The sequence below is a fragment of the Gymnoscopelus braueri genome (assembly GCF_963280865.1).
Source record: "Gymnoscopelus braueri genome assembly, chromosome: 2".
Classification (NCBI taxonomy): Eukaryota; Metazoa; Chordata; class Actinopteri; order Myctophiformes; family Myctophidae; genus Gymnoscopelus; species Gymnoscopelus braueri.
Genome location: NC_137604.1, coordinates 17,404,628 through 17,429,092, shown reverse-complemented (window position 1 = coordinate 17,429,092; position 24,465 = coordinate 17,404,628). Strand labels below are relative to the sequence as shown.

The 24,465-nt window shown below is 44.2% G+C and overlaps 2 protein-coding genes across 8 annotated transcripts in view; both read right to left on the bottom strand.

Annotated features, from left to right (window-relative positions):
- The window catches only part of fhip1aa (FHF complex subunit HOOK interacting protein 1Aa), a 55,879-nt gene that overhangs the window by 15,250 nt on the left and 16,164 nt on the right, over positions 1-24,465 (bottom strand). For 6 of the 7 annotated variants that reach the window (XR_013931988.1, XM_080412354.1, XM_080412356.1 and 3 more), the window contains exons 2-9: positions 18,934-19,190; positions 13,874-14,326; positions 12,610-12,870; positions 9,040-9,198; positions 8,617-8,703; positions 7,949-8,116; positions 6,422-6,501; positions 6,036-6,244 (exon numbers count right to left, since the gene is read on the bottom strand). Coding sequence is in view for 6 of the 7 variants with exons in the window: in XM_080412354.1 (XP_080268480.1) it covers positions 6,036-6,244; positions 6,422-6,501; positions 7,949-8,116; positions 8,617-8,703; positions 9,040-9,198; positions 12,610-12,870; positions 13,874-14,326; positions 18,934-19,050 (1,534 nt within the window). In the remaining variant the exon portion in view is untranslated. Of the gene's footprint in view, positions 1-6,035; positions 6,245-6,421; positions 6,502-7,948; positions 8,117-8,616; positions 8,704-9,039; positions 9,199-12,609; positions 12,871-13,873; positions 14,327-18,933; positions 19,191-23,844; positions 24,039-24,465 lie in introns of those variants that run through there. The other variant, XM_080412355.1, reaches the window with a different exon arrangement.
- On the bottom strand, positions 520-2,379 carry LOC308105470 (UV-stimulated scaffold protein A-like; the record flags this gene model as incomplete). Its single annotated transcript, XM_080456201.1, has 1 exon — positions 520-2,379. One exon carries the CDS (start codon positions 2,377-2,379, stop codon positions 520-522), a length of 1,860 nt encoding a protein of 619 aa, XP_080312327.1.

The window sequence follows — 24,465 nt, the reverse complement described above, 5'->3', positions numbered from 1 at the left end:
CATAAAGGATACATTATTCACAACACACATGTATGTATGTATGTGTATATCTACACACTGTCTGTCTGTCTGTCTGTCTGTCTGTCTGTCTGTCTGTCTGTCTGTATCAATAACCTAGACTCTAGACCAGTGGTTCTCAAACTCAAGGACCCCCAAATTGACACTTATTAGTCCGCGGACCCCCATTTGAAAAGATATGCCAGGGACACCCATAAGAGAAGATTTCTAAGAAAAATTGATTTTCACCAAAAAGTTGTGAAAATAGCAGATCTACAACCGCAAAACGTGTCGCAATGCGTCACGTTGTGAGCTTGTAGATAAGCTAATTTCACTATTAACTTTAAATAAATATAATAAAAAGGCACACACACACAATGTTCCCCAGTAGTTACTGTATTCATTTTATAAAAAAAATTCTATCTTAGAAAACAGTAACATTTTAGAACATGTTTCAATAGGCAATTAAAAAGTCAACATAAAAATTAAATAGAAAAAAATCTATTTTTAGAGTCAATTGGATCACGATTCAGCAGTCGAGTCGAAAAGCAACATGCTGTTCACATCCCTAGGACCAGCCCTAGCCACTACCCTCCGCATTAAACACCTTTTAACTTTTTTCTCCAGACGTGAGCGGCTTGTGTTGCTGGTGCTCGGTTTCAGGTCACTGAGGTTCGGGTGTTTCTTCTTCTTTCTCTTCCATCTGCCCCGCCCCTTCCCTCGGCCGAACGCCATGTCGGAGCCCAGGTCTTCCCCGGTCGCCGCCTCGATCTCTCGCATCAGCCTGTAGTCGCGCCAGTCGGGCTGCTTCTTCCTCGTCCTCCTCTCCTCCCGTTCTCTGTCCTCCTGCCTGGTGGGCCGACCCCGGGCGTCACGAGGGACGATCACCCCGTGGAAAGGACACTTGACCCTGTCCTGCCTCGGACACAGCGTCCCGTTGGCCAGCGGTGCGTGACAGTGGTGGTCGACGGGAGTGAAGCCCTCCGGGAAGGAAGCAGGGTCTTTGTGGACTGCTGGAGTCGTAGACGTGGAAGGACGGGGGTCTGGGCCGTGCTCCTCTCGGAGGCGCTCTAGAATGTGTGGCTCAAATCCCTCTTTTTCCGGAACCTCTTCAAAATCATCATCATCCTCCTCTTTGTATTCAATGTGGAGCTCTTTGTGTTTCTCCAGAGCGGCTTCCAGAGACATCTTCAGATCCAGAGCTCGCCTTAACAGCCGCTGGTCCAGGCCTGACCTGGTGAAGACCTGGACCCAGCTCTTCACAGCCGGCAGGTGTTTGTCTGTGATCAGTCGATGGAGGTCCGTCACCGCGGAGACCACTGCCTCGTTCTCCTCCGTCTCCTCAACGCGGACGCCAGGCTCCAGGCTGATGTCCAGACTGTACGAGTGAGAGACGAGGCCAGAGCTGCGGATAAACGCCGCTTCATCGGCAACCTCCTCCGCCTTCATCGTCCCCTCGATGCTTCTCTCCGCCTCTTCCTCGCTCACCTGCTCCTCCTCTGCCCTCTTCCTCCTCTCCTCATCCTCGTCCAAAGCTGTGTGTTTCCCTTCTTCTTTGGCTTTCTTCCTTTTCCTTTTACCCGTCGCTGCTTCACTCTTCCTGTCCTCCTCTCCTCCTAGGCTCCCATTGTCTCTCCTGTCCCCCTCTTCTATCCTGGCATTAGGCGGAGTGAGCGTTCGTTGATCGATGTGGGGTGGCTGCAGACTCTGGGGGCTTCCGCTGGTCATTTGGAAGTCCAACATGTCGAACCCGGTGGAGTAGAGCAGCTTCATACAAGAGTCCATCTCGCTCAGAGTTTCCTCCATTTCCTGGCGGGACTCCTCCATCTTTTTGGCGGCCTTCTCCACTTTCTCTCCATAGATTCTCTCCATCCTCCTCCGGCCGTCCTCCTCTCTCTTCCTCTCCACCGGCGTCCGGGACTCGACGTCGTGGAAGTCCACCTTCTTGACCTGCTTGAGGAAGTGATAGCCCAGCGCCAGCTTCTTATAGGCCGATCCGTAGGAGGCCTGCCACGATTGGACGGTCCGGACGGCCAAGTACTTCAGTTTCCTCGCTACCTCTTTGGGAGGCGGGAGGGGCTGGTCGAAGTCCGTCTCCACCGTCAACTCCACGAACTCCTTGAAGTTATCCACCAGCAGGGTTCTGAAGTGGTGCGATCTGGAGAAGAGCTCCGAGGCCATCTGGAAGGCCGACAGCCTGATCTCTGCATGGTCCTGGCTGAGTTGGGACATGAGCGAGCCGTACGCGTGGTCTACGTAGTCTTTGGAAACCTTGCAAATCTTCTTAACTTCCTTCATCTTCTCTTGGCTGAGCTGTGGCTCCCCTGACGTGGTCAGCTCCTCCACCAGCTCTGACAGCCGGGCGCTTCGTGCTAGATCCATCCCAGCCGCAACCGCACCATGACTAGTGTATGTCTTTCCGTTTCCGTTTAGCCTGCACACAAGCCTGTAGCTACAGTTAAACCCGGGCAACGGTTTATGTTGTGTCTGACGTCACATGCTCATATATGGAGATCCCCGACAGTCAGTGCAAATTGATTATGGCCAAGTATGGACATAGCTAGAGAGCGATAAACAGTGAGAGGGATGGGAGAGAGAGGGGGAGGGTGGAGGGAGAGAGCTCGATCAGGAGTGAGGGAAGGAGGAGGAGAGGAAGGAGGGAGAGAAAGGGAGAGTCTATTTCACCCAAAACTGGAACCTGAACATGCCAATCAATGCGTCGCAAAGCGGTTGCCAGCGACATGTTGCCAGTGACATGTTGCCAGCGACACGTTGCCAGCGCAATAACCCGAAACCAGCGCAAAGCCGATAATGCAGAGCAAAAGTCCCACGTTTTCTGCTTGTAAATGTGGACAAAAAAAAAGTATGGAAATATTCAGCCAGGAAACACAGAGGTGGAGATTGGCAGTCTCTCTCCAGCCCGACATGCAGATCGGCCGGGTAAAAAGCAGCATTAGATGAATGTTGGCACGCTCCGCTCTCTGCACAGCCCTCATACGGCGCAGAACTAATGACTGTGACGAGCAGCAGGCGGGGGGTAAAGCGATTTAATAAGAGCTTCCCAGCAGGAGGGCTCAGCATTGATAAAACACCTCTAATCAGACGCCTCATATGCATGAGCCAAGAGAATGCAAATTAAGCAAAGACTTAGGCATGCATGGTAGCCATAGCAATATATTTGGATTGGGCTTTGGCGTGCACAACATGGCGTCTTTATATGACTAATAAAGTCATTGTTTTCAGTACTTTATGGAGCATTGGGGTAATAAAGCGACGTGGCAGGGAGGCCGCAGAGGACACAAATGACTCCATTTTGTTAGCGGTTAGCGATGATTAATGTTAATGTAATAACACTACAACTGGCGTGATCACAAATTGTATTTCTTACATAAAGCATATTTCCTGCTCGTTGTAATGTAATATAGCTCTGTTAATCTGCTCTGTGATGGGCAGAACACTTTAACTTCTCCTCCAGGTTTTCTTATGTTGGTTTGGATACTGACAGGCTGAGGCAAACGCCAACCAAGTAATGTTATATTGCTAGTCAAATCTCAATCGTCGTGCTACACAGTACACTTGCTAGCAACAAGACAATTAAGTAAACTGCCCTGAATACAACAAAACAAAACTCTTTGCTGTTCAAGTCTGAACAGCAAAATGGAAACTGATTAGACTTTAAAGCGGCACTATGTAACTTTTTCTTAATGAATAAAATGTAATTTTGTCCAATCTGTACGGTAGATATGATGATTTGAAGATTTGCTGCTCCATTCACTTCTTGTTTAACTTCTTACTGAAAAAGGCTGTATCTCGGCTCCTGAGCACTTTTTCTTTACAATGAATTTTGGCTGTGGCACTCAGAACCAAACTGCCATAAATAAGAATGGCACTGAATGAGTTAATACAATATAACTTTTACAATCGGGGTGGTTGTATTTTGTCTCCCTGCTCTTCTATTGAGACATTCAGATCGTATCAAAGTCATGTAAGATCCTGTGTCTAGGTGAGACATGACTTCTCACCTAGACACAGGATCTGACATGAATTGTGACCTGATGGTCAAGATTCAATTTATCCCCTGAGCAAGCAGGCCGGTTCTATTAGCTCAGTGGTAAAAAAATGTCGGCACTTGCACAGGAAACCGGGTTCAACCCTGGGGTAGAAGAGGAAAATTACATAACCAAATTCCTAGGTGGTTTGAAATATGATTCAAATCTGTCGGACAACAATCGGACACTGAAGCCTGATAATACTTAAAAATAGGCAAAAATAGGCGATCTACAAGATTTTTCTGCAATATCTCATTTTATAGTACACTACGGATGAAAATTCCAAAACTACAACATCTTTACACTGCATTCCAACTTTACTGTATGTAGTTTTGTTGCTGTGTTCATGAATATGTTCTGTCCCTCCCAAATACACAAATAACGTAAAGTACAACAAGCCGATGCCATGTAGTTGTGAATACACCAATCCGATCTGATCACTTACAAATAACAGTGTGGACAGTCAGTAGCTCATTGGTTCTCAAAGTGGGGTCAGGGGACCCCCAGGGGTCCTTGGGGGGGTTCCAGGGGGTCCCTAGCAGTAGTTAACATAGCAGATCTAAATAGCAGATCTACATGCTCACAGCGTGTCACTTCGTGCTGCGCTGCGAGCTTGTAAATCTGCTATATTTTTTTAAATATTGAAAATGTCTGGAGAATTTTTTATACTTTTGAAAAACAATTGACACAAATCTCTTCTGGGGGTCCCTGGCACAAAACGTATTCAGACGGGGGTCCGTGGCCAAACACATATCAATTTGGGGGTCCTTGACATGAAAAGGTTTGAGAACCACTGTAGTTAGCCTACTGAAGAGATCAGAGGGTCAGAAGCACATCAGATTTGCCTGCAGCCTAAACAAAGCCAGAAGTCTGGATCAAAGGTGGCCTCGTATTGTTCCAGCTATAATGTGCAGCACATGGTAGCATGACAGCCGGTCTGTAACTGAGGAGCGTAGAGCAGACTACACAGCCTCGCTCAATCTGGCGATCAGTTGCAGGATAGACAGAAGGTCAGCATAAACAATTATGCAGTCTGCACACTGTTGTTAGCTCCTACTGTTTATTGCAGAGTTCAGATTGACGTTTCAAATCACTAATCCTGATGAATGAACACATAGGACCACAATGGAAACAACAAGTCCCCAGGACCTTGTAGCCTTAACTCATTCAGTGCCACTGGCCAAAATTCATTGTAAAAAAAAAACATTCAGTGCCACAGCAAAATTCATTGTAAAAAAAAAGGGCTTAGGAGCCGAGATACAGCCTTTTTCAGTAAGAAGTTAAACAAGAAGTGAATGGAGCAGAACATTTTCAAATCATCATATCTTGGGTTCTGAGCATTTTTTTCCAAAAAAAAGAAAAGAAAAAAAACGTTTTAGACGTCCTGTGGCACAGGGCTTATTACAACGGACGTTTTAGACGTCCGGTGGCACTGAATGAGTTAATGTCTGACTTAATGAAGATCCTTTGGCAATCGAAATGTTGATCTGATCTCTGCAATAAACAGTGGGAGCTAGCAACAGTCTGTGGACTCTTGTTATTATGGGTTTTTTTAACAGTCGGTCTGCCCAGAGGAAGTTAGGCGTCATTCCTATCTTTAAACACTCAACCTGGGATCCCTATCTTGAGCATGTAATTCTAAGGGACTTTTTCTCAAAATTTCATTTTCATGTTCAAAATGTTTTAAAACAAAATAAAATCTTTCTTTCTTTCTTTCCAAAAATAGCCGATCTGTATAAACTCACAATGAGTCACTAAGTGAAGTGCTGTGAGCTTGTAGATCGGCTATCTTCGCTAATCGGCATATGACAAAGTACTGTATATAGGGCTTATATAGCGTTGTGAGCTTGTAGATCAAAAAAAAATTTGGTGAAGAGATTTCGTGAAAAAAAGAGTACAAGTGCAGTTGAAACTCAAGCCTTTTACTAAGTGCAAGAAGCTTTCATTTAATAATGTGACCGTGTGTCCACACCGGGAGTTTCCTCTCACCTGTGCTGGTGGTGGTGGTGTTGTTGTGGCCCTCGCTGCCCTTTGACCAGTGGATGGAGTCCAGCTGCCGCAGCGGCGGGGGGCTGCGTTCGGGGGAGCAGCACGACGGCGTGAGGGCCAGCATCTTGGCGGCCGACACGGAGTAGCAGTCTCTCTCTCGGACCACGCGGCGCTGACTCAGCATCATGTGGTTGCAGGGGATCAGGTACCTGAGACGGAGAAACACATCAGCGAAGGAACAGGAAGTCAGGAACATTTAGGAAACCGGCGTGCAGCTACTGTAAGTACAAGTCAGGCCTTCAAAGAAAAAAAAGAAAAAAAAAGCTTTGATAAAAAATTGCAGTTACAAACGTGTGTGTGGTTGTGTGTCTTAAACGTACACTAACCTCAGTATGAGTTGTAGCATAACATCCTCACAGTACAGGCCAATGAGTGTGCGAAACAGAGCCAGTGACACGGTGCCCAGCTGCAACACAAATGAAGAGACACTCGTAAAAACCAGGGCAGCAACAATAAAAAACTTTTTTTTAAGTTCTATAACTGTTGCATTCCCTAATAACAAATGTTCCACATGCCACACAACATGGACCATCACAGAGGTGCTAATAGTGTCACAAACGTCCCGTTATGATGATGTTATGAGGTCCCAGCTGTCTAAATGATGAGCAATACTCAATCGAAGGCAGTGTTTAATAAAGATGTTTGACTCCCAATTGTGGTTACAGTATGTATGTACCAAGACCAGAAGGTTGCTGGTTTGATTCCCATAACAGCCAAACGAGTTTACGAGAGGCTCCATCTAACAGGCACGTTCAATAAGGCAGTGGTTCTCAAAATGCGGTCCGGGGACCACAAGGGGTCCTTGAGTGAGTGGATTCCAGGGTGTTCCCATCCAGTTACATTTTGAATAGTTAGGAACCAAATGGACTCTTACTGTAACTCTGAAAGTGTACAAATGGGACTAAATGGACTCTTACAGGTCTGTAACTCTGAGAGAGTACAAATGGAACTAAATGGACTCTTACAGGTCTGTAACTCTGAGAGTGTACAAATGGAACTAAATGGACTCTTACAGGTCTGTAACTCTGATAGTGTACAAATGGAACTAAATGGACTCTTACAGGTCTGTAACTCTGAAAGTGTACAAATGGGACTAAATGGACTCTTACAGGTCTGTAACTCAGAGTGTAAAAATGGAACTAAATGGACTCTTACAGGTCTGTAACTCTGAGAGTGTACAAATGGAACTAAATGGACTCTTACAGGTCTGTAACTCCAAGAGTGTACAAATCGAACCAAATGGACCCGTTCCATTCGTACACTACCGGAGTTATGGGGGTCCGTGGTCTAATGCAGGCCAAACTTTCAGGTAATTTCAGGTTCCTTGAAATTTAAATGTTTGGGAAGCACTGCAATTATGAACATGTTCATCAGTAATGTTATAGAGGCTAATTTACGTGGCTCATCACCATGACAATGTTCATTCAGCATGCATAGATAAGATACTGCTGCTGCTGCTGCTATGACACCTACTATACATGTCCCTCCAGGGAACAATGAAGGTGTATGTGTACTACTGTACTCTATCGTGCATGCGTGCGTGTTTACAGTACCAAGTGTCTTGTTCAACATTACCTTGAAGTAACTGACATTATCTGTCTGTATGTCTGTCTGCTTCCTACTATATCTACACACAACCTTTTGCTATTGGCCACAGAGCAACTCCATCAACCCTTGCTCAAGGGTACGACGGTAACAGTCATCTCTCTCTGCCTGTTGTTCCATCTATCTTATTGTATTCTGTTTTCCAAAAAAACAACCGGGCACAGACTGCTGAAACCTGACGCTCTGCACTGGGAAGAGGAGCTTCCCAGCTTGTGTTTGTGTCTCTGTGGTGACCCACCGTACCGTACCTGGAAGGGCGTGTTGATGCGGCTGACCAGGGTGTCCAGGATGTGGACGTTCTCGTGCCGGTGGAGCAGGATGAAGGACAGGAAGGTCTGCAGGAGGGCCGGCTCCGAGACACTCCTCAGGAACAGGTCCAGGTAGGCTGTGGTGGTCATCACTTCTTCTAGGGTCAGCTACGCACAGGGAGGGGGGGGGGGGGGTGTTAGTGTGTGTGTGTGTGTGTGTGTGTGTGTGTTGTGTGCGTGCGTGCGTGCGTGCGTGCGGGATATATTCACTTCTACATTTGTCACATTTGTCCTGTACGTCAATGGAATATACAATATGCAAAGTCCACAAGAGTTGAAAGTCCACATCACCAGTAGACAAGGTGTCATCAATGCCTACATATACTTTACTTACAGTATTAGGATTATGGAAATCATAAGTTTTATGTCTCTCTCTCTCTCTCTCTCTCTTCCAAAGAGAAGAGGTAATTGCAACAATGATAATTGAACTACAATAAAGATGGCAGTGCATCTGGTGCCTGTAGGGAGATCACCTCCAGCCTCCACACAGATGTACTAGTTACATTGTGTTAACATCTACCATACAGATTGGTTAAAATAACATTGTACTGTATACACTAAAATAAGTCCCGGATTGTAACCTTAAGACAAAGGCAAAGGCCACCGACCTTGTGTAGAGCTGGTGCCAGCACAGGCACCAGGAAGCCATTGTAGATATATCCCACTAGTTGATCTCTGATGTCAGGGTGAGCTACCTGGGAACAGTACAGACACAAGATGTTAATTATCACAAACATTAAAGAAGAAAATCCTAACCTAGGAAATAGATCACTTCCATACAATATACAAACTACCGCCAAGAGCCTGGCGACAACTAGACAAATACCCATCGGAATACATAAATTGATTGAATATTCAGTTAATTTATTATTATCCTTGAAATTCTTGTACAGCGAGACGTACAATCACACAAAATGTACATGTATCAAAAATGACATGCATTGTCCCCAGAGTATGGGGCTGAGAATGGAACACTGCACACAGGGAGCTACAGTAGGCTGGTGTGGTTATCGGATCAGTTTCCTCCTCACCTGGATGACGGCATTGCAGAACTCCAGGGAGTTGAGGAACTGGATGAGGGCGGGCATCTGGATCCAGTCCTCCCTGTGGAGGCAGTGCCACTCCTCGCTGGGCACCTCCAGCTTGGTGGGCAGTGACGAGTACAGGCCACTCAGCCCTGTGGCCAGCACCTGGAGAACACAGGGGGACACAAGGGGACAGCTCAGACACAAGTCCATCCATAGATCCATGGACTTAAAACACTTAACTCTATAACTGCCAAAGACGTTTATAAACGTCTTTGAGAAATTAGCTGTTGCCTGCCAAAGACGTTTAAAAACGTCTTGAAAAAAAAAAAAATTCTAAAAAGATTCTCTAATTATTTAGTATTGACACCTTTTCGATATTCCAAACGAATAAGGATATAACAATTTCCAAAGATTTGCTGCTCCATCCACTTCAATGTTAAAATTGAAACGGACAAACAATTCACAATGTTTTTTGGTTTGAAACCACTGGTTTTGAGCTATTTTCAAACATCAAACAACACATGACAACAAGGTCAAATTGACCTCGTTGACATTTGTGAAACCACACCTGAATCTCATCTGTGATTAGAAATTTTCTGGGGATCAATCATACTTGAGAAAAATATTTTGTGGCTATGCGAAAAGGTACCAAAATCGGTCAAAACCCTGGCAGAGGCTACAGACTGTTCTGAAAAAACTCTGGCAGGGTAAGAGTTAAAAGGGGGATGTTCAGGTAAAAAAGAAAATACAGCAGGGTAAAAACATGGCAGGCTGTATAAGACTGACTTTATTTAAATTAATAATGGGTGAGTTCGATTTAGGTGTCAATGCGCGTCACACTAGCACACCCAGAGCCATATAAGAAGAGTTGCGTCACCTCCTTTCACTTCATCGTGCCAGTCTTCTACAGAGCCTTCTATTGGCGAATAGTGACAAAGACCCTGAACCGTGTTGATTTTTTATGCTATGTTGATTCATTGAATACATAGGACCACAATGGAAACAAGTCCCCACGACTTTTTTGTGTTATACTTTTACGTCTGACTGTACCTTGTACTGTTTACATTTCTGACTAAGTATTCAATCAATCAGTTTGTGTTATTCACTGATGCTGGCCTGGGATTGGATGTCACCAGTGATTCTTTATGTGACAAGTTTCAGCACAGAGTCAGACAACCAGCTCTCCTTTACCAAACAATATGGGCTATGATTAATGTCACGGTTTCCTCGCCATATTATGACGTTTATCGCAAAATAATTGCGATTATCTCAAATAATTGCAGATAGGCGATTATGTAATAATTTGACAGGCCTGTACAGAGGAACACTCCTCCAGATGGCTCGCCCCTTAGGTGCCAAGCGGTACAAACAACCCTGTCATTGTATGATTTGTTATGTGTTTCTATTGTAAACACTCATACCATTTACCCCTTTTGTTTTCATTTAAACCCTATCTGCAATTCAAATCTCCCTTACAGTAACCCCCCCCCGGCCCCCAACCCCACCCCACAAAAAAGCTTTGAATTCTCCTAAAAAGCTTCAAATTGAGTATTTACACTGGATAAGCTGATACATCACGCTAACTGTCTCACCGTCCCCAGTTGGGATATTTGATATACGATGTGGGAATATGATGACCAGATCACTGTCATTATTTCATTGACACCTCACAAAAGGAATTATATACAGAATCAAATACTACACTTATTTGTAATTCAATTATGTATCATACCAATAAGGCATACACACCACTGCAGTTTATGTATTGTGCATTCATTGCCTAGAAGGAGTGGACTGCCCACTCTTCTGTTAAAGCAATATAAAGATCAGCTCTATTTAGCCAGAGAAACTCTATTTAGACAGAGAAACTCTATTTAGCCAGAGAAACTCTATTTAGACATACACTCTATTTAGTCAGAGAAGCTCTATTTAGACAGAGAAACTCTATTTAGACAGAGAAACTCTATTTAGCCAGAGAAACTCCCACTCACTGTGCATCTCCTCATGCACTGTACTTTCCTTTCTGGAAAGTAAACAATAACGCACTCTAAACAGAGACTATGAATAAGCCCCAGTTGCTATGTGTAATATTTACATAGTCGTACGCCAGTGTTAGGTGGCAAAAATATCAGATCTACAGGGAATGCCAGGGTTAATGTGGTTTGAAATTAAGTTATACTTTATTGATCACCGTGGGAAATCCTCCATATTTAACCTATCCTAAGTACTGTATTTATGACTATTGGGCACTGGGTGGTAGCCAGTAAGCAGCGCCCAGGGACCAGCTCCAGCTCTAAAGGCCAGTGCCTTGCTCAAAGGCAGCGGTACAGAGCTCCCTCAGTCTTTCTACGGCAATGGTTCTCAAACTTTTTCGTGCAAGGGACCCCCAAATTGATATATATTTGGCTGCGTACCACCATCTGAAAAGCTTTTGTGCCAGGGACCCCCAGAAGAGAACCCAGGGTCATTGAAGCCCCTGGGTTCCAAGGGGTCCCCAGCAATCACAATCAGTTTAACCACTTCAACCATTATACTTCAGCTTTTCAAAAATACCTACCTATATATATCTACAAGTTCACAAAATGAAATATTTGGAAACATCTGGACAAATTATGGATAATTTATAAAAACGTAACACAAATCTTCTCTTATGGGGTCCCTGGCAAAAAAGCTTTTCAGATGGTGGTACGCAGCCAAATATATATCAATTTGGGGGTCCCTTGCACGAAAAAGTTTGACATAAATGTGGCTGTCCTTCACATAAAAATGTTTGAGAACCACTGGGCTGTAACGGGCATAATATAAGTAGCTCAGTCCAGAGAGCTGCTATACGCCCAATGCAGAGCCCTTACATCATCACACCCTATTACATAAGCAGCCTACATCCACAGAGCATGCACAACGCCCAGCCTCAACCCTGTGTATGGGTCAGACAGCAATGTGTTATTGAAATCCAATCTGTGTGCATGTGTGCATGTGTGCGTGTGCGTGCGTGCGTGCGTGCGTGCGTGCGTGCGTGCGTGCGTGCGTGCGTGCGTGCGTGCGTGCGTGCGTGCGTGCGTGCGTGCGTGTGTGTGTGTGTGTGTGTGCGCGTGTGTGTGTGTGTGTGTGTGTGCGCGTGTGTGTGTCTCACTCTCGATGAGATTAAGTATGCAGAGTGTTGATACTGAAATACAATCTCCCCCCCCCCCCCTCTCTCTCTCTATTAAGTGTTGGCACAGTGTGGGTTGTTAGTGTTGGTGTGTTTCACTAGCTTTCTTTAGCTGTGGAAATGCTATGGACTATATCTGCTGCACATAGCTTTCTACTGGGACAATAATAATATTTTGACCGTGCACCCATATGCATTTGACATCATATATCTGACATTACGTATATTTGACATTGTGCCTTCTTGTTATCGGACTTTGTTTTCCTTATTTCTTCATTCTTAACTGTTAAACTCTTTTTCTTGAGACTACAAAATGCCGGTGAGCTTGTAGATGGGCTATCGTCAATATTTCTGAAACATTTTGAAAGTGAAAGTGGTTAAGTGTGACTGAGAAATGTGGTCTGTGTCGTGCACACACTGACCGGACAGAAGTAGGTGTTCTCGGCGATGTGCTTGGCCACGCGCGTGTTCTCCGCCGACAGGGACATGATGAGCAGCAAGGCGTCGCGGGCCTGCTGGCCCACCGTGCCCTCGCGGTGGATGAAGGGGATGAGCAGGGAGAAGATGAGGAAGTTGGCCGCCCCCTGGTCCTCGCTGGTGTGGAAGAACATCTCCAGCACCGACGGGTCCTTGGCCAGCACGCAGCACAGCTGGTTGAGCAGGAGGACCAGCTCCGCCTCCACCTGGGGGGGGGGTGGGGTGGGAAATGTAATTAAGTACATTTTACTCAAGTACTGTTGCCCTACGACGCTAAAGTGCAGTAACTATGCAAAGAATCAAACTAATTAAAAAAAGGCCACTTAGCCCATTAATTTCTACAAATGCCTTTCAAGATTTTTCTAAAATGTTCAAAAATAGCAGATGTACAAGCTTGCAGCGTGGCACGAAGTGATGTGCTGCAAGCTTGTATATCTGCTATATAATGTTTGAGAACCACTGTTCTAAACCACTGTTCTAAATCTTAACAGTTTTCTGAAAAACTTCTGTTGCTAATATATATACATGTACATAGATAGATAAAATCTAAAATGACACGGTTTTAATGGGTTAAACCCCATACGTTATTGAGCGGAGTCCCTCAGGTCTTTTCTGATTTTGCTGATATCTTTGCTGAAAATAGAAGATCGACAAGCTCACAGCGCGTTGGGTGAAGTGTTTCAACTGACCAGCCAAATAGGTTATTGGTATTTAAGTGATATTGCACTTCTTGATGTAATTTTTTATCCCCCAAAATCATGTAGGCTGGTTTGACCTTTGAGACTCATAATTAAGTCAATGTGTCCGATAACGTAGTTACTGCATTTAGGCTTTGTAAGTACAATTTTGAGATACTTTTACTTTACTTGAGTGTGTCTACTTTTCAACAGTTTATACTTCTACTCCACTATATCTCAAAGGCAGATATTGTGCTTTTTACTCAGCTACAACTGTAGCTTTTATTGTACAAAACATACATGAATCAATTAAAGACCCATTTTATATACTTCGGCTATTCAAAAATAGCAGATCTACAAGCTCACAATGCGGCGCAATGTGACCCGTCTATTTTTTAATAAATGTGTACTTTTTGTATTATTTTGATGCCAATACTTTTGTACTTTTGTACTTGTAACTCAAGTAAACATTTTAGTACGCGACTTTTACTTGTAAACCGAGCACTTGAGTACTTCTTCCACTTATACTGACCTCCGGCGCCACGGCCGCGGCGCCCGAGCACGACGACAGCAGCATCATGAGCGGCCGCAGCACGGGCTTGTGGTGCAGCAGCGGCTGGCGCGCCTGGCCCACCAGCATCTCGTACATCTTCAGCTGCTCCAGCTTCATGTCGTCGGTGAACTGGCGGCGGAGGCTCCACACGAACAGGCGCTCCATCACGTTCTCCATCACCACGAACTCCAGGATGGGGCCCATGGCGCCCGCCTGGCCCGCGTCCTCCTCCATCAGCAGGAAGAGCATGTGCTCCACGTAGTTCTGCACGGCGCTCGCCTCGTCGCCGGGGATGGGGCCGAAGCGGAGGGCCCCGCCGCCGCCGGAGCCACCGCCGGTGCTGGAGCCGCCGGAGCTGAGGCCCATGGAGCTCAGGGAGGTCAGGACGGAGCCGCTCCGCAGCGGGTCGTGCTTCTCCAGGATCTTCACCACCTGTGGAACCGGACCGGAGGACGACGAGGGTTAATGAGGCACTGGTTCTCAAACTTATTTTTTCATGTCAAGGACCCCCAAAATAATATGTATTTGGCCGCAGACCCCCATCGGAAAATATTTTGTGCCAGGGACTGCCTGAAGACAAGATTTGTGTCAAAACATTTTCTCTCTGAAAAAAAAATCTAAATTATTAGATTTCAAATATAGCAGACGTACAAGCTCACAGCGCGTCACAAAGTGCTGTGAGCTTGTACGTCTGCTATATTTGAATATCAAAAGCGATGCTATGTTAGCTAAAAGCCGCTCCGCAGCGGGTCGAGTTTCTCCAGGATCTTCAGCACCTGTGGAGGACCAGGGTTAAAAAGGATTTATTTTTAAGGGCATTTCTTGGGTTATTGGACAGTATACAGTGGAGAGAAATTAAAGGATAGAGAAAGGATAAAATGATGTGCAGTTCAAAACCATTTTATACACTGTATACTTGCTGTCGGGTAGAAATTAATGCCTTATTTTGTGACACACAAAAGTAGTGAAAAAAGCTGATCCACAAGCAAAAATAAATAAAAGGAGGCCAACAAAGTAATTCCATGCTTTTTTCCCCACATGAATCAAGATTTTTTGGGAAATAGATTTTATGATGGAAGCTGGGCAGGAATTGTGTGTTTGGCCTCTTATTACCCTCAAACTAATTATATGCCCTGTGGCCACAGTGGCCTTGATGCCCCGCCTGCACTGCCCCAGTGTCCCCGCTGATTTCACCGTTTTCTCCTCTGCCTCTTTCCTGTCAATATGGTTTTAGACACCAGTGTCTTCTGTTGAGATTCTGAATTCCCCCTTTACTCCCCATCATCGACTTCAAATGAGTCCAGTGACTCAGATTAGTCCAGCGTGCTTGAACTTTTGACTTGAGGAGTTTGGCCAAATATCAGGCAAAAACATCACTATAGTGCATTGTGGCAGTCAATTCCATTCACTTGCAGTTGTAACAGTAGTAGTGTAGTGTTTGTGCACGCTGAATTATGCAGTACAGTGTAATATGGCAATCATGCGTGATAGAAAACACGTGCTTGAGTATACATATTTTCCAAGGACTTAACATAACGGTGTGAGTCAGCATTTTCTTTTTATAGAGGTAAATATGGGTCAGCAGCAGCAGCAGCAGCGCTGTGTGCTTGGCCTCGTATCATACCAGGGTAGGACTTAACCTACACCCTTTTCATTCAAATAACTGCAACCAACTGTTGGGTCTTGGGTGGGAAACTCTCATGTCTAAACCGTTACTTTTCAGGACATGGAAAAATGTGTTCCAATGGATCCAATGTAGTTATCATTTAGTTACAAGCTCTTGTTAATACTTTTCATTAGTTCAATATTCATAAGAACCCACATACACAATTAACCACTTTCAACCTAGCGTTCCAATTTTGGGCAAGGTAATTATAGGCAAAAATAAAATAAAATAAAATTCCCCAATCAGGCAATCAACATTTCGATATATATTTTTTTCTTCTGGGGGTCCCTGGCAGAAAACATTTTCAGATGGGGGTCCGCAGCCAAATACATATCAATTTGGGGGTCCTTGACATGAAAAAGTTTGAGAAGCACCGGTTTAGACAGATGCTAGGTTCATTGTTTACATGGTATCCGAGTTCCTGTGAGGTACTACTTTGTACATGGCTCTCTCTGCACTTCTACTTATGTGACTGTTTGCCTTGTTGTCTGTCGAGTTCATTGCTTACTCAGCTCATTCAGATCTCACACTTTGCAAGTCTCTCTGGATTAAGAGCGGTCTGCTAAATGCCTAAATTGTAATTTGCACAAAACACAGCCGCGTCCCATCATCTGTGATGTGCAAACTAGGTCAAGTCCAGTAGAGGTCAGCTCTGTTTGGCAGAGCAGTGAAGCAGTCCATTGTGTTGACAGTCACTAGCTTGTTCTGTGTGCGTGTGTGTGCGCGAGTCTGTGTGTCTGTGTGTGTGTGTGTGTCTGTGTGTGTGTGTCAGTCTCTTGAGTGGAGACCATCCCCAGAGTTAAACAACAATGGCCCCAGTGTCCCCGGCCTGCCTGTGCTGCCATAGCGATGGCATGGCTCACAGTAACAGAACACCCAGGTAAAGCATGACCAGCAGAACGGCTCTGTTACAGCAGACACACACCTTGGGATGAGCTGTATTGTTATCCTGTATCTGTTCGGTTATGTGACGGGCAAAGAATTTATATTTTTTTAAACTTTGGACGAAATACAGAATACTGTATGAATCATATTGTCGCTGTTGACCTCTTTTCTCCATATCTTAGCTTTTTGTGTTTTTTGGTAAATTAACAGCCTACTTGATCATGCTACAGCGTCACACAAAAGCATCAAAAGTAGCAGATCCACAAGCGCGAAGCGACGCGTTTCGAGCTTGTGGATCTGCCACTTTTGATGTTTTTGAATTTTAATCCTGAAAAGTAACAGTTTTGGGGAATTGAGAGAAAGATAAAGGAGTTGTTGAAAGAGATCATGATATAAATTATATACACTGTATATTGGACCCTCTCTCATGCTGTGCCTTGTCCTGTGGCGTCCCCCTCTGCCACCCTCCTGTGCAAACCACCTGTTCCATCCTCCTGTACCATCCTCCTCCGCCACCCTCCAGGGCCATCCTCCACCTCCCTACCCCGTCTCCCTCCCAGCTTTCCTGGGAGGGAGACCCCCCGTCTCTCAATAAAAAGGAACAAGACTAAAGCCTGGTTTAAACTTAGTTGTGCATCAGCGTGCCGAAAAGTAGCAGGATCTACCATCTCACATGTGTCACACGTTGTGGGCTCGTAGATTGGCTATTTTCAGCACGCGACATTGGCATGCAACGAAGTACACATTAAGGTTGAAGAGAGAGAGAGAGAGAGAGAGAGAGAGAGAGAGAGAGAGAGAGAGTAAGATACTATATTGTAATCAGTGATCAAGAACCGTCTTGCAAGAGATTAGCCTACATTGTGCCCATTTAAATCTACACACCTGACTGCCTGACTCGAACATATTGAAATCTGCACACCTGCCTGACTCTAATATATTTAAATCTGCACACCTGCCTGACTCAAACCCTTAACAGCACGTTTAGATCTGTGCCTATGTGATACTGATGCACATACTAACACGTTAAGCCTTGTGTTCCTACAGTATACAATACCTTCTCTTTACCCTTGTATAATTACATTCATTATAATTAACCACTTTCAACCTATTTTGGCCGTGTCATTATAGGCAAAAATCACTACTCTAAAAGCTCACAACGCATCGTGATGTGACGTGTTGTGAGCTTGCAAATCGGCTCTTTTCGCTGCATGACACCATCGTGATACTTAGTCTAAAATGTGGTTGAATTATGTTTTAAACTCAGAAATGCAGCTAATATTAAACTTTGACTTGCATGCGTGGGTAAAACATCCATACTGCATTGTGGTGAAGAGAAGAACGAGGCCAAGGCCTTTCACAGCGCCAACTCCCACAGAGGTAAACACACCCGCGCCTCAGCCCAGCCAAACAGCCATCTTAACATAGCCAAGATTCTACTGGCACTGACCACACCACACTCAGGCTAGAGCAGTGGTTCTCAAACTTTTTAATTTCAAAGACCCCCATAACTCTGAGAGTACAAAGGGAACCAAATATTAATGCCAAACAAAAGAAACACCATAAATGTGTGTCGGTATCAGGAATCATTTTGTTCTTAGTTTGTTTGTTGTTTTCTTTCTTTCTTTTTTCCACTTTTGTTTTGGGGGGGGGGGGGGACATTTTTAAGCATTTATTTGAGAGTTAGTTGAGCGAGTCAGCCATATTGGAAAGCAATTGGGCCTCTTCCTTACTTCCTTCACAGGTGTTTGTTACCAATGATTCTAATGAAGGCTCTGCTCTATTTAGTGTAGCGCAGTGGTTCTCAAACTTTTTAATTTCAAGGACTCCCATAACTCAATTTTCGGTTCCATTTGGCACCCCCTCAAGGAACCATGAGGGTCTCTCGACCACTTTTTGGGACCAGCAATCTTTTCCAGAGATGCAACATGCACAATATCAGGACACGCAGTCAACTCAAACTGGGGACACACCGATGAAGGCATTTTGTGCCCGTGTGGTGTGCGTCCTAATCATTCGGCTATTGGGTCACCCTCTAATAAAGAAACTTTGAGAACCAGCTTAGCTTAGCTGGAAAATCTTTTCTTTTCGGCAAATTAAGCCCCACCGGTTTGAACATGGGAAGTTAAGCTACATTTGGATATTAACTATGGCAGTCTGTCTACATGCTGATGGGGGGCTTTGGCGTAATAAGCCTTAGATGGATTTGGGGATAAGTTTCCATGATTGACTATTGTTTCTCATCCCTACAAGGGATTTGGCATTTAGATTACTATGACGGAAATCCTCAGCATTCATTTAAAAAGGTGGAGGATTTCTTTGTTAAAAACTTAAAAACTCAATATTCTAACATTAAGCTGCTATAGAGTGTTCGAGCAACAGGGGTCTCCCCGTCTTCTGATTTTGCTTTGTTGTTTTAACTTTGTTCTGTAAAGCACTTTGTAACCTTGTTTGGGAAAAAAAGCACAATACAAATAAAACTGATGATTACCTGAGCCCAGTGGTTCTTAAACACAATCATGCATGTCTCTGGGTCCACCCCTTTCAGCACCAGAGCCTGCTGCTGCCCAGAGTCTCGGCTGCCGTTGGCGACCATGGAGGCCATCATGCTGACCGCTCTACGCCGTGGACTAAACCATGTCACAGGAGGATGGGGGGTGAGGGGGTGAGGGGGGTGAGGGTCCTCCTCACTGCTGGCCGTCTGCCACCATAACCACAACCACAGGGGGGCCTGTCAAGGCAGGGGATCTGAGGAGAAAACACAGACGGACACGGAATTATCATTTATTATTCTATTATTTACTTTTTCTTTTTTTTTGTATCATTTACAATAATTACTAAACAAATATTATTTTTGTACAATTATTATTTATTATTGTGTTGTTACAATGAGGTATAAAATTACCGTATATGATTACACAGTGTAGGATAGACGGGTGTGCTGTGCGCACACACGCACACACACAGTTTCTCTTTCTTCCAAAATCAATATTTGTAGAATAAAAGACTGAGGTACAACATATTCATAACAATATGAGACAATACATTATGATTATTTGTTGCAGACACATATGCACGCACGCACACGTTTGCATTTCTATTCTATAGCTTTTGTTAAGGGGAGACGGAAGCAGAATAATACCAGGTCACATGACTCAGTTAAAAAGCAAGCACACACACACACACACACACACACACACACACACACACACACACACACACACACACACACACACACACACACACACACACACACACACACACACACACACACACACACACCTAGCAGTCAAGAGAAGTCAGTTTACTGGACCCCTAGTTTGGTGTGCACCGTGCATATTTAGACCACGGACCCCCATAACTCTGAGAGTGCACACTCCATTTGTACACTCTCAGCAGTTACAGACTTCTAAAGGTCCATTTGGTTCCATGTGTACACTCTCAGAGTTACAGATTTCTAAGGGTCCATTTGGTTCCAGGTGTACACTCTCAGAGTTACAGACTTGTAAGGGTCCATTAGGTTCCGTGTGTACACTCTCAGAGTTACAGACTTCTAAGGGTCCATTTGGTTCCATGTGTACACTCTCAGAGTTACAGACTTCTAAGGGTCCATTTGGTTCCATGTGTACACTCTCAGAGTTACAGACTTCTAAGGGTTCATTTGGTGCCCAACTATCAAGAATTTAGCTGAGGACCCCCTGGAACCCACTCCAGGACCCAGGGGATCCCCAGCGCCCACTTTGAGAACCACTGGCCAGGTGGATTCCAGCATGGGCTTAATTGTCACCAGCCTCAGTCTGTGACATCACAAAGTGACGGACGGGTTCGCCCGAGTTAAGCCTTTTTGCATTTGTTTGGAGGCCACAGACAGTCCATGTATGTATGGTATGCAAAACAACAGCGTCTGTATCTTTACATAACTCTTGGCCACATTTCACGTCAGCAGGGTCTACGACTTCACATTCAATGGGGTGTTTCACGTTAAAACATGTCTGGGGTGATTCTAACGTCTACTCTGGCTTTTGCGTGCACCCCAGAGAGTCTCTAAGTAGTTTGATTCAATACTTAAGACATTTTATATTCATTTGATCTGTGACTGATAGTTATCAGACTCTTGTATAAACCCATTCAACTTTCATGTTAGACTCATTGATCACACACATGACATCCCTGCTTCTGGTGGCTGATATTGTCCTCCTAATACATGGGATTCCCCAACTGTGGTGCGTGCACCCCCACGGGGTGCGCAAGCTGCCTCAAGTATAGGGGGTGCCGTGACATTAATAGTGTAATGGTGTAATGGTGTTATAATTACTCAAAATAGATAAATAATACATTATTTCAAAAATAGATTTTTCATGATGTTTTAATTAATAGAAAAAATCATGTACCCAAAATGCACTTGACTTCCTGCCAGCAGCTTAACTAGTGTAGCATGTAGGTCATTAATTATTAATTCATTATTAATTATCATGCAGAAAGTTCCATTTAAAATCAGGAAGACTGTCCGGTGGTGGTCATGAAAGAGGAGTTACACCCATTAACTACTGGTGCTGTATTCTCTTTAATAACTGCAGCTATGATAGCCTATACATGTATAGTTAATTGTGGGCTCGGTAATAAATCACCGTAAAGTTCACTTTATATCATTATTCTCTCTACTTTTTTGAATGTGAGAACTCAATAGGCCTATATTGCATATTTTGTTGTGTTTTCTTCTTGAATCTGATTCAAGTTGATGCCTTTAATGTGGCTATAAACAGACTATGTTGGCTTTTTTTTTTAAAGGTGTCGGGCATTGAGGGTGCATCAGTTATAGGTCAGGATGTAGAAGGAGGTGCATTGCCTAAAAGATTTGGGAACCGCTCTTCTAATGAATGGGGAGACCTAATTATTTCATGCATGGACTTATAGGAACTCCTTTATGCAACATTACATTATTTAAAAAAATATTAATCCATTCAATCCGGGGACCCATCTCTGTCATTTTAGATTTCTTTGGCTATTCAAAAATAGCAGATCTACAAGCTCATAGCGTGGCATGAGCTTGAACATTGGTAACTCAAATCTTTGCTTCTGGGGGTCCCTGGAACAAAATATTTTACAAATGTTCGCTTTAAAAAATATATATTTAAAGATTTTTTAAGATTTGTAAGAAGATTTCAAAAATAGCAGATCTACAAGCTCATAGCACGGCACTCTGTGCTATGAGCTTGTAGATCTGCTATTTTTGAATAGCCAAAGACATCTACAATGACAGAGATGCGTTCCCGGATTGAACGGGTAACATATTGAAATACCTAATTGAAAAATGGTAGGTCTCCCCATTTATTAGGACAACATCAGTCACCAGAAGCAGTCCAGCATGGGGTTTGAAGTTGAATACCGTAGTCCAAAGTCCAGAGTTGTGACAGTGAAATACGGTAGTCCAGTGACAGACGTGGGAACGTATTGTAGAAACAGCAAAAGGATCATTTGTCATTACTGGAAGAGGCCATTACTGTTAAATATTACAAAGAGTTTCTTTGACAACACTGGCAGTGGAAGGAGTGAGGTGTCTTTTCCAAACAATGTGAATTCCTTATGCGCTGGAAACCTATTGAGTCCTGACCAGTCAAACTTCTTGTACGGGACATTTCGAGACACACAAAAGGTCAACCATAAATACATACAGAAATATTGGAAATTTTTTTTTGTTAATTCCTCCTTGTTACTGGCAATCGTTACTCAGGATTTTAGAAGAATAATGACAGGCCCCCCTTTGACGTTTGTCAAAAAAAATAAAATAATCCACACATTTCCTATAGTTAAAATAATTGACAATCTTCAAGTTCACAACGCATCTTGACGTGAAGATCGGCTATTTTTGCTATTCGTCGTACAATAAGTATATAACACATGTGCGTGTGCGTGTAGGAGATCTCTGCTTTTGTCAAAAAATTTAGGTTATGGAACCAGTGGTGTAGGTCAGTAGTTCTCAACCAGCTGTGACCCCCAAAGATAATCATATTTGAACAGGGGACCTCCCACCCTGACAAGCAATTGGAGTGTAGTTGAGGCATTCAATTTAGTTTGACTCGGTTCCACAGATAAACATCGTGAAAATAGCAGATCTACATGCTCACAACGCCTCGAATCGTTGTGAGCTTGTAGATCTGCTATTTTCAAAATGTTTGCCTCTTTCTTATAATATTTGACAATTTGGCCAATGTTTGACCAGTTTTTATAGTATAGATTGTTGAATACTTTTGAAGCAGTAATGGTCTTCTTTGGAGGTATTAAAAAGGTCTTAAAAGTCCTTAAATTGTCACTTCACTGTCATCTGGGCCCCCCCCCACCCCCCCAAATCATGTGGGGACCCCCCTGGGGATCCCGACCCACAGGTTGAGAACCAGTGGTGGGTAAACTTCTCCTTATCTCTCCGGTGTCTCCTCTCTGTTCCTCCCAGACGAGAAGTGAATGGATTGGATGATAACTATCAGTCCACTATGAAGTGATGTCATGCACCCAGAGCCTGTATGAGAAGCGCATACCTCTGGAAAAACCACAGCACTGCTCCACAGATCTACACAGATCTACAGGTCCTATCCCTGCCTCATCAGAGACTTTGATGTAAGCCTGGCTATAATCACACCATCAGTAGAAAGAAAAGAAGAAACTGAACTCCCCTCAAAGCAACTCGCAATGCATTATAATGGTATTTCAACTTGACAACAATTCTACTGAACTGTCACTGTGTCTGTGGAGACAAAACAGTTCAGACAACACGGAGCTCCAAGATGACATTTTACTACTATACGAGAAAACTATGCATCTTTAGATATACAGTATAGAGCTAGAATACAAGACAACACTGAACATAAAAACAATGTTACTGTAGAACAAAGATCCTCGCTCACACGCGATACACACAGTACAGAAAGACAGCCCATGTCACCACAGAGCACCGAAAACACAGCAAATCTACAAGCTCACAACGTGCGACACGTTGCGAGCTTGTAGATCTGCTGTTTTCGGTGCATGACACGGCGCGCAACCGCCTATAAATCAGGCATAAGTTAGCCAACGAACACACAAGCAGCAGCTGCACGCCACACACACACAGTACCGAATTAGAGCTTCCAAGTTCCACCCCCTCTTAAAAGCGGCCTCTCGGCCAATCACGGCACAACCTGTACTTTTGAATGAACTCTACTCCAGTACCACAGGAGCTCCACAGTCTAGGGACAATAGCAGACACGCGCTGCTCGCATTCTGCACTGACTGTGCTCACATCTGCTTTGAGTTAGGGCAAAGAATGTAAAGCTTGCAGGAGAGTGGGTCGTTTTTTTTTTCTTTTCCTGAAAGAATTTTAAGAGGAGGGGAACTGTGTCAGAATCCATGTCGGCGGAATTCCTCCTACCTCCTCTGGAGCATGGCGGCTTGGGAAGTCTATTTTTTTTGGCATGAAACATTAACTGAAAGAAATCTCTGAAATTGTTAAGCGTCAGGCCTCATCCTTGTCTCGTTGGCGACGGCATTGGGGGTAAAATAGAGAGACACAAAGATTGTTCCGAGCTGAGAGCGGCTGGCGGTGTGAAGTCCAGGCTGTGTGTGAGCAGAGGCGAGGTATGTGAGGAAATGACTGGACATGAGTAAGCAGCTTAGAACGCCACTGGATGGGGAGAGGAGGTCACAGAGAGAGAGAGAGAGAGAGAGAGAGAGAGAGGAGGAGGAGGAGAGAGAGGGGAGGGAAGGCTAATGTCAGATCTAATTCAGTGGTTCTCAAATTTGTTCATGTCAAGACTCATGGACCCCAAATTAAAATGTTTTTGGCCACAGACCCCAATCTGAAAGTATTTTGTGCCAAGGACCCCCATACAAGATTTGTGTTGTTTAAAATGTTGAAAAAATATTCCACATTTTTCAAAAATTTTCAGGGGGAATAAAAATGTTATAGCCGATCTACAGGCTCATGACTGAGCTTAGAGATCAGCTATTTTCAAATATCGAATGCATATGAGGATTAACTAATGCTACATTA